The sequence below is a fragment of the Idiotropiscis lumnitzeri genome, chromosome 1 (genome assembly GCF_059441095.1).
Source record: "Idiotropiscis lumnitzeri isolate Australia: NSW breed Sydney's pygmy pipehorse chromosome 1, RoL_Ilum_1.0, whole genome shotgun sequence".
NCBI lineage: Eukaryota > Metazoa > Chordata > Actinopteri > Syngnathiformes > Syngnathidae > Idiotropiscis > Idiotropiscis lumnitzeri.
The window spans coordinates 21,056,508-21,071,260 of record NC_142391.1 but is presented as its reverse complement, the minus strand read 5'-3'; the positions used below and the strand labels follow the sequence as shown (position 1 = coordinate 21,071,260).

General features: G+C 38.3%; 1 protein-coding gene across 7 annotated transcripts in view; it reads right to left on the bottom strand.

Moving 5' to 3' along the window:
• Window positions 1-10,284: 10,284 nt before the first annotated feature.
• Window positions 10,285-14,753, bottom strand: part of slc4a4a (solute carrier family 4 member 4a) — a 42,336-nt gene continuing 37,867 nt past the window's right edge. For 3 of the 7 annotated variants that reach the window (XM_088287921.1, XM_088287943.1, XM_088287947.1), the window contains 5 exons: window positions 14,528-14,701; window positions 14,178-14,330; window positions 13,135-13,228; window positions 11,960-12,039; window positions 10,285-11,675 (listed from right to left, as the gene is read on the bottom strand). In XM_088287921.1, coding sequence (XP_088144047.1) covers window positions 11,996-12,039; window positions 13,135-13,228; window positions 14,178-14,330; window positions 14,528-14,701 — 465 coding nt within the window. In that variant the 3' untranslated portion in view covers window positions 10,285-11,675; window positions 11,960-11,995. The remainder of the gene's footprint in view (window positions 11,676-11,959; window positions 12,040-13,134; window positions 13,229-14,177; window positions 14,331-14,527; window positions 14,702-14,753) is intronic. The other 4 variants (XM_088287914.1, XM_088287934.1, XM_088287940.1 and 1 more) reach the window with 2 other exon arrangements.

The following is a 14,753-nucleotide window of genomic DNA, read 5'->3' as shown; positions in this document are numbered from 1 at the left end:
TTGCCTGGCCAGATTAGTTAGTTAGTTAGTTAGTTAGTTAGTTAGTTAGTTAGATGGTCTTTCACTTGCAGTCAGCCAGTCATTTCGTTAGTTAGTTAGGCGGTTGGTTGATCCGACTTTAAACAGAAGTTATGGAAATACTGTTTTGAACTTACTTGACAATTAACTGAAGTGTTATTTAAAATATTGGCTGTACTCTATTAAAGTTAACAACTGTAGATTGCTAATAGTTTAATCGTTTTATTCATAAATATTTTCAAAATCCAAACAAATTCAAATCAATAACCTCATTAAAAGAATGGTGTGAGTGCTGTAACTTATCTCTGAGTCTTTGCTCCGTCTTGCGCACCCTGCAGGCAGCCGCTGGCGACTTTGCTGCGCGGTGCAACAAAGCCATCCGACCTGCAACACAAAACCCGGCGGGGACCAATGACAAGAGGATGACTGCCGCCCCCACGGCGGAAGGAACGCATGTGCCCGTCTCCATGGAAACATAACAGCTCTGTTGCTTCATTATGTTTGTGCACGTGTGTCGGGGTGTGCGCGTGTGTGTGTCACCTTTGGGGGCAAAACTGGAAACGTTTTTGAGAGAATTATTCAAAAGCCAAGCTAACAGGTTCGAACAGCAGCCTCCTGGTTCATGCGCTGCATTTAGGGATGCTATGAATCACCCTTAACAACCCCAAGGTGAGGCATTCCAGTCAATGTGACAAGTAGCAACCTCTTTCTCCATCAGACAGCGATTGGTAGAGTACTTTTCATTCAAAAAATGCAATGCAAAGGTGACTTACGTGGTTGGAATCGATGCCCTTCCGCCACTTGGAAATGGCCTGTCACTACGTCAAAACACTTTACACTATGACCTCATCTGGTTCAAAATAATAAAAATAATAATGATAATGATCGATTGCGAATGGCCGGGTGCAAAGGGTCCACGGGAGGAAAGATCATCTCAAGAACCATTCTGCACCAGGTGTGGATCAGAGACCGCAGCCAGAGGACACCGACAGTCAGGATGCAGGAGCATGGCCACAACTAATCGCAGCTCGCTCCCAGGAAAAACCAAAAGACGGCAAAACAATTCCCCCCAAAGTATAAAACAAGAAAATCAATGTAAAGTCAAATAGATTCTTTATCACCCGTGAACAATGGCTAATATTATATCTGTCCAGGATAAGAACAATTTCATTTCCATTTAGTTCATTGGGGAAAGAGGATTTGAGATTCCGAGCTGCTAGCGTGTTAAGACGCGTATCTCAAGGGGCCACTGTATGTCATTTAGGTGACTTTTTGGGTTCTTAAAGCTCTGAATCGTCTTGGAACTGAAAACATTTAAAAAATCTTTACATTTTGTCATTTGGGGTGTGACTAAATGGAACGATTCCTCAAATGGTTCAGCTCCTACTTGGCCATTGGAAGTTTTGAATCATGCGGGGTCCCTCAAGGCTCAGTCGTTGGACCCCTTTTGTTCGTTCTGTCTGCGTTAGACTTACCAGCTGAAAAACACGCTTTTATCTCCAGTAGACTTGATTATTGTAACGGATACTTGCTGGGCTCCAAACAGCTGCAGCTCATTTAAAACGCTCCGAGTTGCCTTGTGTATGAAATGAGGCTGCAATGCTTTTTACTGTTTTGTTGTATTATCCTCCTGCCTTGGATCGAGAATTTTCTCTTTTCAGATCATCTTTTTTCTTGGCCTCTGAACAGTACTCTGGATTTGTCTTGTGTCTCACTTCAGCTACGCAAATTAACTCGACTTGCCCTTCGCATGCCAGATCAATCATTCTTATTGCGCCGTCTCGGACTTTCTGCCCAGCAACGAACGACCGGGCGAATACACGACGAGCGTTTCGAAAAATAAATATATACTCAGATTAAATAAAGACTTTGAAGGGATGCTTGTCAGCTATATTTGTCAGCAGTTTGTCTCTGGCGACCATGCGGGCCGGATGCTAATGGAAGTGACTGATGTTACCTCCCCCGCGGATGCTGGGTGATTTTTCATCGCGCCATGGGGATTGATGGGGAAAAAATATCAGTCGTCAGTGTTTACGCTATGCTTTTTGTTTTTCAGACGGCAGAGAGGAAGTTGCAGCAACAGCAGGGATTAGATGAAGAAGAAGGGAGGGGGGAGTTGGATTAGTAACTCCATGCAACACAGATGCAACAGAAAATAGCACACTATAAAAAATTGTACCTTCTTGAAACCACGTAGTTATAAACAGCGGACGGATTGAGCCAACACAAATTTGCTGCTCAAGGTGACTTGGCTTGTGGAGGGGAAAAACAACCCGGAGAGACGGCGAACCTTTAGAATAAAAAAAAAAAAAAGAATAAGAACTCCACAAACAATCGCGCAACAAAAGACAAGGACGTGCCGTTGAGTCTGCAATGGACAACAAGATGCCTCACAATTTCACAAAAAGAACAAAAACCGACAGGAAAAATGACCTCGGTGGGCGACCGTCTCAACGATGTCCTCTCACTTGAGAACAGCACGCTATCAATCTGAAGTGAATGGAAGCAAGGGTTTGCGTCAGCCAGGAAAAAAGCGGGTTGGGTCAAAACAATAGCATGCAAAACCCAAACAAATGGAAGCAGAAACCATAAAAAAAATAAAAATAAAGAAAGAAATAAGACACGGGGAAACGCGGGGAAACAAATGAATAAACATGCTGTATGAAGTGGAGAAAAAATGACTGAAAACAAAATCACATACACAGCAAATAACATCAAAATATTTGTTTAAAAAAATGCATTTGAAAACTGGACATTTGCTAAAAAAAATAAATAAAACAGGTGAGAATGTTAAAAATATTTTTGAAAGAATTCACCAAAAACAGCGAAAATAATTAAAAAAAATAATAGTAAAAAAAAAAAATATATATATATATATATATATTCAAAAGTAAAAATATAGCACAAAAAGTGGAAGAACAATCATTGAAATAGTAAAATGTAAATATGATGAAATTGTAAAAAAATAAAAGGTGAACTAATCTGTAAAATTGACGTGTAGAAATGTGTTAAAAACTAATAATACAAAATAAGAAAAAAAATCTTACATTTTAAGTAAAAATATAGAAATTATTTTTTTTAAATGCATAAAAATAATACATAAATAAAAAACAAATCTGTCAAAAATAATACAAATAAAATAAAAATAAAGCAATTTTCTTTCTGCACTCTGGTCATCCCAAAACGGTTCCAGCTTTTGTTTTTGTTCATACCTAACAACAAATTGGATTTTAGCTTGTGGTCACGCTTGCTTGCCACTTTTCTGAACTGTTTTTTTTTTTAAAACCATTTTAGATGGTGGAAATAATGTAAAGGACGTGTGATGGCTCACAGAATGGAGAGAAGGACAAGAATTTACTGCTGCTGGCACGCTCATGTGTCACGTGACATCAATAACGACGGCACTCCACTTTTATTTTTTTTAAGAGTAAAAAAAAACATGCCAAATGCGCGCCGTTAATCCTTGGATGTTTCTTTGAACTATTTTTACAGTAGTAAAAGCCAGGATGTGCTCAGCGGAGATGTGGAGTCAACTTTGCTGACGGGAGCAGACTCAAAATGCACAGCAGGCCTGAAAAAAAACAAAAAAAAAAAACACACTGACAGATGCTGATTGGCTGAGACGGGACGACGCGTTCAGACCGATACGTTGTGACATGCTCGCCTCTCCTTCACCTGACGGCTGTTTGCCTGCACGGGGGGGGGAAGCGGGCAAAGAGGAGGCCGGCCTTCAGCAGCATGGCAAATTTGGGGATTCAACCCACTCAAAATGCACATGACCGCACTTCATTCAAATCAGGTTTGGTTTGTTAGATTTTTTCTTTTTTTTTTCTTTTTCGGGCAACTACCTAAACAAGCCGAAAAAGGTTTCCAAACATCTCGCTTGACGTCAAACTTTCAGAATATAATCAGAAGTAGTAATTCTGTTTTTTTCAATGGTCATAGAATGTTTCAATAGTTTGCACGAAAACTTGTTGATAATCATCTGGATTCAAATCTGTTTTTAAGTAGATGCATCTGGTTGGAGGACCATCAGCTTTTTTGTAGAATATTTTGGGTTTACAATTTTTTTTTTGTCCCGATGCAAATTATTGGCCATCAATTTTCACTTTCCACTGTATAATTGTATGATGTAATATCACCATTCACCACTAGATGGCAGACGTGGCTTTGTTGCACTTGCCCTATACCACAACATCAGTAGGCCTAATAACACTGGTCAACATTATTCTAAATGACATTTTTAGAAGTTGGTGTCAAATATACGTACAAGGGGCACACAAAGCCATCTCTCGTTAAATTAATTTGCTGTTGATCATTGTTATTTATTTATTTTTTGTGGCTTCGGAATAACATGCAGGCCAAACATAGTACGTTAATATGAAAAATGTGAATGAGATGATCTTTGTGAAAAAACTGCACGAAATTAGTTCTTGTACTCAACGTTGGTTTGCTGTTAGGCGGTTTTGAGCCGCCCTTGAATGCTAATTTTTATGCACGGTATGGACTGGGTGTGGGGGGGGGGTTTGCTTGTTCAAACGCTTTGTTGTTTCAGTCTGGATCCTTTTATACGCATTGAACATGAAATAGATAAAAATTTCTCACATTACAAAAATGTATTTTATTCACGTAGAAAATGGCTTTTTCTTAGGAAGTGCTGAAAAAGTGCGACCCCACCCAATCATTTGCCTGGTGTACATCATTGACTCCTGATGTGCAATTGCCACATGCTTCTCACGCGCCTAGTGTTAAATACGGATAGATTTTCTTTCATGTTTCTGATTCCATATTGCGGCTATAAAACGGTTGCGAGGGCAAATGAAGGCTTACACCACCGCACCGTGTTGCATTTGGCATTCGAATAAGCACGGACAGCTGACCGGCTCCAAGTGACCGACCGCTGATGCTGAGGCCCGCCCAGGTGAATTTTTATTACGCATTCATGGCAGGAGGCGAGCTCTTTTGATGTGGGAATGCCGTCCGGGCGAGAAGCAGAAGGCCAATTAAAATGAAGCTTCAAAAATCTTCAGGCGAGAGACGCAAGAAAGCACGGCAAGTTATTGATTGAGACGCGAAGGAGGCGAGCAGGTAAGCTCCAAAGTCGGAAACAGGTTGGAAGTAATCCTGGGCTCAAAAACTCTTGCCATCGTGTGAAATCTAAACGGCGTATTGAACGCATGCGTCGGACCGAGACTCACTTGCACGAAAAGAAGTTGATGCAGCCCAAGATATTTGAGTTTCAGTCTCACCGTTTACAGTTGTTGTATCAATTAGACTTCAAAACTCAAATGCCGTGTTTCATTTTCTCGCACCCGATAAGGGTGAAACGCCACATTTCCAAAGGTACTCTGATCTCATCAAAGCTACGTTGACTTTGTTGCTCTACCAAACAAGCAACCAAACCCATCCGTATTGAATGTATCCCGACAGTAAAGGAGGGTTGACCGTAGTTGTTGTGTTGCTTAAATGTCAACGACGAGGACGAGGAGACAACTGGAGAGGCGGGCAAGAGAAAGGGCCAAACAATGCGGCTAAATTTGCAGCACGCTTCAAAGTCGCATGCCAAACGGCTCATTAGGTTTGCCAATAGAGCGAGCGGCTCACCGGGCTGACATGAAACGTGAAGCTTGTAATTAATCGCAGTGCAGCAGCTTGGTTGTTGGCGTCATCGGGTGACGTCACGGCACGCGAACGTATCAGCGTTAAAAAAAAAAAATACAATTGAAATGCATTCGAAGGCAACCCCAAAAAGTATTCTCAAACAGTTTGTCTTTTTTTATTTTTTCATTCATTTTAAAAACATTTAAAAAGGAAACGCTTCTTTGTTTTGTTTTTTTTTGTTTGATTTTTTTTAACTAAAATATACTTCTAGGTTATTTAGTCATTAATTTTTTAAAATTAACTCAAACAAAATAAATGCAAATTGATTAACGTATTTTAATTCGATTAAAAAAAATGTTTTATTGTTGTATGGGTTTTTATTCAGTAAAATGCTTTTGTTTTTTACAATTTTGAAAAGGAATTTCATTTTATAATTCGTTTCTTTTGTCAAATGACATCAGGAATCAGAAGCTTTTTAAAAACTAAATTTACAAATGAAATCGAAGAGATATTTTTTCATTTAAATTCGATTTTATTTTTAACTACAAAAAAAGATGCTTGGAGATTTTTTTTTTCCATTTTAATTCAATGATTTGAAGTTTTACTTCTACTTTCCAAAATTAAAACAATGTCTAACAAAAAACTTTTTTTGTCTCCACTAAAAGACATTCCTACACTTCGAACTTGTTACGCGACTCTAAGTTAAGAGTTTAATGCAAAAAAAAAACAAAACAACAACAACAACATTGAGACACCACTGTGACTCCGTTGTCATTCAAGACATTTTTTTATGTTGTGCTATGTCAACAGTGCTTAACTTCTTGGTTCCACCACACTTCCAAATATTTATAGAAGAAATGCAAAAGCAAAAATGTCAGGCATGAAATACCAAAAAAGGCAGAAAAACATTTAAATTGCTGCCAAAAGTCTGACCTGAATCAGATCATGATTAAGATTGGCTTCAATTTAAAAAAATAAGAACTAAAATGTCTAATTGATCCATTTAACTGCATCTAATCTATCCTAATCTTTCAGAGTGAATGAATGCAGTGCCCCACCTTAGCCTCATCTATTGCATCGAAGAGGAGCTACTGTGCATGTGCAACTTTTGAGGAAAGTCACCAAGATTTTGGTGGCCCAGAGCAGATTTTACAGCGCTAAAACAGACAATGAGAGATAAATAATAAACACACGATAAATAGTCTTTATCTGGCTCTCCTCAAAATGCATTTTTAAATATTGGTATTTTTTGGTCTTCGTGACAAAATGTGGCTACCAATGCTTTTTGGCCACAAACGGGGAAGACAATTGTTTGTTGAGATGATAAAACGCTCGGTTACCTCAGAACATATTTGCGTTGTATTTGAAATGCTGCGTTGAAACGAGCGCAACGAGCCTTCACCTCTCCTCGGAAATGGCCTCCTTTAAAGAGGAGCTTTAAAGCCGGGGAGGTAATGTAAGCGGCTGGCCGCCTCCCTCAGCCCAAATGGAACAGGCACCAAAGGGTTGCCTCCTTCAATTGTGCTCCCATTAAGCGTCTGGGAGCACATCTATCAAAAGCTATTGCAGCGTAATGTTTGCGGTATCAGTAACACATTTTCAAGCGTTTTGTTTTTGCCTCTGATTGGACTTGTGACCCGTTCGGACACGTGCCTTCAAATGGTCTCGTTTTCGCTGTAATGGAGACGACGAGCCAGAGTTCGGCAGCTGCATTAGCGCTTTAGTATGTAGCAAACATCGTAAATGAACAGCAATGATGTTGCCCACACTCCATCATCAGAGGACAATACGACCTGATGGTGGATAGATGCGACCTTTCAGTTATGTCGTGGGTCCAAAAAGTTGAAATCTCGGAGAGAATTGATTCAAAAATGTACGACAGCCTTGTACTATTTTTGGAGCCACTGTTAGACAACTTATTGATTTTATTGCTGTGATATCATAATATTTGCGGAAGCAAGATAACAAAGAGATGGTTAAACACGCACCTGGTCAAAGTGAATCAGGAAATCAGTTTGGAATTAAAAGGTGTGGTTTAAAAGACGTAAAGCCGTTTTGATCGTTTTGTTCAACAGTTGGATGTTACAGCAGAAAAATTGTCTTCAAGGACCAAACGAAGCTATTAGTGCAGTTGGATGAGTTTTCATTCATTGTAAGAGTTCACTCAAATAAAATAAAAGCTTTGTAGAAAATAGAAGTAGAAAAGTATTTACAGAAAACTTAGTGATTAACGTGTTTTGTTTTGGGTTTTTTTAAAAAAAAAAGGGGGCGAACAGCTTAACAGTGGCAGACTCGCAAAGTGTGGTCTCTCTGAGACACCATAGTCCGAATCTTTCACTCAAATACAATACAATACAACTTTATTTAAACGGCATATTTCACAACAGCTGGAGCTGTAACAAAGCGCTTTCCATATGGTGTAATAAAATAAAAATAAATATAAATTAGTGGGTAATTGGTACATATATCAAAACACATAAACAATACTTCAAACTTAGGACGTTGCATTCTATTAGTTAATTACTAGATGCCGCTAAATTCGCCTCACCGTGCCTTTAAAAATCACTTAGTGAAGATACTTGAACCACATGAGAAAAGAAAACAGCGGAGCAGTCTGTTCAATGTAATAAACGACCTGCTTCTTCTTCGTGTCATTATTAGTGGGCACATTAAGCTAATTGCTGCCACCTACTGGTTAAAAGGGTGCAGTGGATGTTTGTGTTTTTTCCCCAATGCATTTCTAATGGCTCAATTAATTAGACGTCGGCTGTAGGATGTGTGCGTGTGTGCGTCTGTGCGTGTATCCAGGTCAGGGTTTTGGCATGAAATCTCTGCTTTGACGTCAGCGTGTGAAATTGCTTCAACTCGTTTGCTAATTAGGCGGAATGCTCCCGATTGCGTGCCAAATGAGATGTGGCAACCAATCATCGCTTTGTTCCTCACTGGCAGGTTGTGCTGCACTTAATTAGCTTGAAAGGATTACAATTAGATTGGCAATGGAGGCACGCCTCATTTAGGAGCTAAGGATCACGGGTTCTTAATGCTCACTTTTTTTTTACAATTAAAAAATAATTTAGATTTTTATTTTTTAGTAATTTAATTTAGACTTTAAGTATGCTAATTGCAAAATTACACAAACCAGTCATCATGTGAAAATCATTATTTAATTTTTATTATAACTTTTTAAAAATTTCAATATTCTTTAAAACAAGAGGGAAACAAGTATAATTTGAAAGAAAAAAAATATATAAGAAAATATCACCCCTCACATTTATTTTATTATCTGAAGTAGAAAGAATATAAATATGTAATTTTACAGATTGCAATAATTTTAAAGGTCTAAAATAATATATAATGAGAGGAACACGTTCTAAGGTTATATAATAAAGAACAAAAAATTTATTACCGTCAGGGAAAAAAAATATAATCAACTAAAGTTGCAATTGGACAATACAATAAATTCTAAAGTTTCAAGACTGAAAAATAAGAATATCTGAAAAAGTAAAATTTAGTAAAATAAGGATATTAAGAGAAAAAACAAATTAATTGATTTTCCGTCACAAAATGCAATATGCTCATTTAGACAAAATGAGGTCGAAAATGTGATTCAGTTGGCCTCTCTCCCCTGCAATAGGACGTAATGACCACAAGAGGGAGCTGTGCTTTCATTCATCAGGAAGGAAGCATGTCGAGCATGTTCATTGGCTGCTTCTCATTCAAGTCGCAGACAAGTCTGTTTCAGAACCTTTTATTTTCAATGTACATTTCATTTGAAAAATAGAATTTCTAAAGTACTTACTCTAAAAGGTCACGAAAAAAAATAATTAAAAAGTTAATGAAAAGTCAAACCCCCAAAAATACATTGTGTTGTTTTTTTATGCCAGTTCAGCACTCATAAATGTGTTGATTATTATTAATTTTGTTTTGGCTCAAACCAACCAACAAACAAACAAAAACACACACATGGACTAAATATGAAAATAATAATCATACGTTGGCTTATGGGCTTACAAGACACAGGACGCTTTTCTTTCTGAGGACCAAAGATACGCCAAATAAATGACACTGATCTTTAACATTAAATTCAGGGTGTTTGATGACTCAAATTCGGTGTTTGTAAGCTTCGGTGCCTCCCTGGAGATGTCAAATCTGTTGCTAGATTGTCGCCTGGATGACAGGGCACAGGACAGTTTCTTTACACTGCCCAAAACAAGTGTAAATCACTGCTGATTATTTGCAGATGTGATAAATGGGGAGTTTTATGACTAAAAATGACCTTTGGAATTGTTTAGCTGCACCTTTGAGATGCCAAATGTGTTGCTAGAGTGCCGCATGGATAACAGCCCACAGGCCACTTTTCTTTAGAGGACCAAAGCCAGAGTTCAAGAATTAGCTTTTTTTAGACATATTTAGGGAGTTTTAGGGTTAAAAATTTGATTTAAAATATTTTAACATCACCCTTGAGATGTCAAATCTGTTGCCAGAGTTCCGCCTAAATCCACAGGGGACAGGACAATTTCTTCATGGGGACTGAAGTCCGTGTTTGACATGATTATTTGGGGAGTTTTATGACTCAAAATTAGCCAAGAGAAGTCAAGTCTGTGGCAGGATTACATGAAATGGGTCTCTTTTTTTCCCCTCGGACCAAAGCAGCCTTCAAGGGAGTCTTATCTTTTTTAACATGATATTTGGGTTGTTTTACGACTAAAAGTTAGCCTTAGCATTGTTTTACATTCTCCTGGAGATGTCACAACTGGTGCCAGAGTGCCGCCCAGATTACAGGACACAGGACCAATGTGATTTCAAATCAATGAGAGTTTTTGATTTCTTTTCAATGTGACATTTGGGGCGTTGTATGACTCAAGGTTTGGCTTGTAATCTCAAATACGTTGCTAAAGCAACAAGTCACAGGACACTTTTGTTTCCAGGGACCAATCCAGCGTTCGAGATATCCTGATTATTTTTTAAGTTAGCCATGGAATTTTTTAGCGTCACCCTTGAGGTGGCAAAATCTGTGGTTAGAGTGCCACCTGGATTACAGGACACAGGACACTTTTCTTTATAGGGACTAAAGCTACACTTAAAAAAATGAAATATAAAATCAGTGCTTCTTTTTTTTTCTTTTGCGTGATATTTGGGGAGCATTTTGCAGCTCTTTTCCAGACTTCAGACTGAGCTAAGGATTGGGGATATTTTTTTTAAAATTTAATTTAAACAAAAATTAAATCATCTTGTTTTTAAGAGTACCAAAACAAAAATGTAAAACGCTAATATTTATGAGTTAAAAATGTCAGTTCCGAGTTGTCATTGGCTTTGAATTACGATATTAATAATGGACCTGATAAGCCACTTGAAAGGCAACATATCACATTTTTTTAAACGCAATATCATTCATAGCTGAGGAAAAGCCAACTTATCAAAAAGTTAAAACAGCAAAAAAAAAAAAAAATCATTGAAAAAAACTAATAAAATAAATGTCTCGATTTTAATTTAGTAAGAAAAACACAAATCAAAAACTGTGCCTTGTTCATTGTTAATTCCCCATTAATAACTATTCAATCACAAAAGCACACCATTTCCGTCTATAATACAACAAATCCCCCACAATCAATCGACACTTGTTCGTCTGAAACAAGAGGTAGACTATAAAAATGTACATTTCCTGCTACAGGAAAATGTTATCATAATATATCAGATTGCTTTTTTTAATACATATTTTAATATATAAAAGTATAGACGGATGATAGATATAAAAGGAAGCTGGGCGTGAACTCCATGCGCGGTCAGAGAGAGCTGCAATTGCATAGAAGAAGAAATAGAAGAAGTAGTAGAGTTAGCTTGCTTGTTCTGATTCGTAGAAGAAGAAGACGGAGGAGGGGTGTGAGTGGGGTCTCGGCTCCGGACGCCCCTCCCCCACCCCCGCCCCGGTCGTGGCAGCTCGACGGCCCTACAGAGACGTCTCGGACCCTCGACCCGGCCAGTAGAACGGGTTGCCATCGTCCGGGTCCATGTCTATTCTAATCTGAGGCACCGGCTTCAGCGGACTCATCTCGGGGCTGAAACACACCAACGGCAGAGACGTGAAAGCGCAAGTTAAGTTTAAATTATTTTCTAAGTAATTTTTGTCCACTTGGGGTCACCTGCATGGCTTTCGAAACAAGTTACTGCCCCATTCAACGTGTGTGCACCTTTGAACTCATCCGGTGGCGACCATTTTCCAGTAGTTGGACATTTTCAAGAGCTCAATGATTACATATTCACGTATACATATCTCATATTCACGAATGTGTATTACACGACATGTTACTCATCTGTTCATTCTCATGTTTGGGCGTCTCACCTGGACAAGCAGTTGGCCTGGTAGTAGCGAAGTTGGTCAGCACGAGGTGTGTCGCTCGAGGAACGAAGCTGACTTCTCTGCTGCCGAGGAGACACAAATTCATATTTACATAACACGCGTTGAATGTTTGTTCGGTGTTAGCCATTAATTATTTAAAACACACATTAGAGCAAATTGAAATCAGAATGTTAATCCTGTGCACAGAAAAATGGTGTCGATTAAAAAGAAATCATGAACTAATAATTAAACGTCAAATAGACAATAAAATGTGACAAAAGAAAAAAATATATTTACAATAGCCTCTAAATAGACAATGGTAAAGCATACGTTATGAAATATTAAAAGTACATGCGAAGAAAATTACATTGTCTAATAGATTTTACAAATAAATTACAATATATTAAATAAATATAAAATTAAACATTCCCAATGTTAGACATACTAAGATTATTAAATAAATATAATTCAAGAATTCAAATGCAGCTACAATTTAAAACAAGTAAAATTATGTTACACATTGTGATAGTTTAGAAAGCATATTAAATCTGTAAAAAAAATAATTAAAATACTCAACATGACTTACTGGGAAATATTAAATAATACTAAATTTAGATGTATCCTTTTATTTAAATAAAACATATCATTAAAAACTTAAATAAACTTAATATTACAGAAAGGACATACTGCCATGTAAATAAATGAATAAATAAGACGTGTATTTACAACATATTACACAGATATTTGGAATAAAAATATTAGAAAACGCAAATAATCATTGAAATTATAACATGAGCCTTTCTGCTAATTTTTGCATAGTAAATTATTTTTAGGTAATTGAGATCAAATCACATGAATTCTAATTTTCGTTGAACTTTTGGCATGGAAAATGAACAAATACATGTGATGGAAGAAAAAGGATAGACCACTGTAAGCAAACAAAAATGTGTTAGTACATTCAAGAGAAAACCGATTCACAAGCAGACGGAGCAAAAGAAGTGACACAGAGGTTAAGGTTAAAAAAAAAAAAATCCAATCCAAAATTGAACATCTATTAGTGTGAAAATGCAAATGTTCCGACAGCATGCGTAGTCATCTCAACAAAGATGAGCAAGAGGAAGAAGATGAAGATGAGGAAGGAAGCGTTTGCATGCGCCGACGCCCGCTCGTCTACTCACTGTCTGAGGCCTGACCACCTAAGAAGGGTTCTTGCTCCATCATGTCCATGGGAATTTTAATGCTGGCAACATTCTCATTGTAAGGATAGTCAGACTGTTGGAAGAGACCACACACACACACAAACAAAGTCCTCAAGATCTACCTGATCTTCACCCCAAAACCTGACACCCCACTTGGAGGGACATTGGAACATGCACGTGGGCTTTGTGATCATAGCACGGCCTGGAGTTTCCACCAAGAAGGTTCCTCAAACTATTCTGATTAATGCAGAAGCAACTTTAAAGAATCTTCCAAAAGGAGACCTTGAAAGCACCTCCAAATGTTGAGAGACACAAATCAAAAGGAAACATTGTTAGCATATTACATAGTCCAAGCACATAAGCCTTGAAGCAAAAAAAAATTATTTTCTTTTTTATTTAGACCCCAAAGTTAGTTTCTTTGAGAAAAAGAAAAAAAAGCAGCAGACACATCTATCAAGAGTAGACCCGCAAAAAACGTCGCAAATTTTGAAAGTGACCAGCCTTGACTTAGAAGCTGCCCCAAGAGTTTTCATTTGAAATTCAGCCTATAGGCTATTTAACGTTTTGGGCAAACATGTCTATCACGAGTAGACCCACAAACAAAGTCTCAAGAACCCATGGCAGAAAAAACACAGGGAGTTTTTTTTGGCTCAGAATTCTTCTTCAAATTCAGCCCTGGAGTGAGGTAGACTCCCTGAAGTGAAATTTGTTTGGAAGGCTTGTATTGTGAAGAGCCACAAAAAAAAAAAAATGATCACAAATCCATGCCAGAAAAGTCAATCATACTTTGCGTTGACTGGACATAAATCATGAAACTCATGTTCGAAAACGTAACCCCCAAAACCGGTTGGGAAAAGGCAACATGAACATGGGTAGACCAAAAAAAAAACAAACAAAAAAAAATCTAAAAACATCCAAGGCCTGAAAAGACACTGCAAGTCAAAATGGCCGTCCTGGGTTCATTTATGGAAGTTCCAGTCACCTCGAGATTTTGTCCCCCAGAAAGACATTTGCGCACTTACGTCATCGGCGTCGCTGTCTTCTCGGTTCTGCTTCTTCTTCTCATCCTCCTTCTTCTTCTTGTCCTTCTCGGGGATGACGTCATCTAGGAAGCTGAGGTCATGCTGCGAGAACATGTAGTCCATGGCCTTCCTCACGGCCACCAGCGCCAGGATCTAGAAAGACGGTGGAAGATGTGAAATGACAATCAATCCTCTTGGCCATTGTTATGACTGTCCCATAAAAAAAATACACAACTGTATTGCAATTACAGTCACACGGTTGCGAGATTCCCGATATGTGCACCACTTTCTTCCGCAATTGAACACCCACCGGTGAATGTAAAATCCATTACAGTAGGTCAAAGTCTTACCATGACGGGGAAAATAATGGCGGCCACGGTGGACTTGAGGATCCAAAGCAGAGCCAAGCAGAGCGCCTGGATGAAGGTGAACAGGTGCACTTTCCTTAGGGGCACGTGTCGTAGATAAATCAGGTCGGGCTGGTGCTTGGCCGGCATCAGCAGTAGCTTCAGACGGTCCATGAACTACACGCACAAATAGGATTGTTGAGCCAGGGCAGAAATTATATTAAGTATG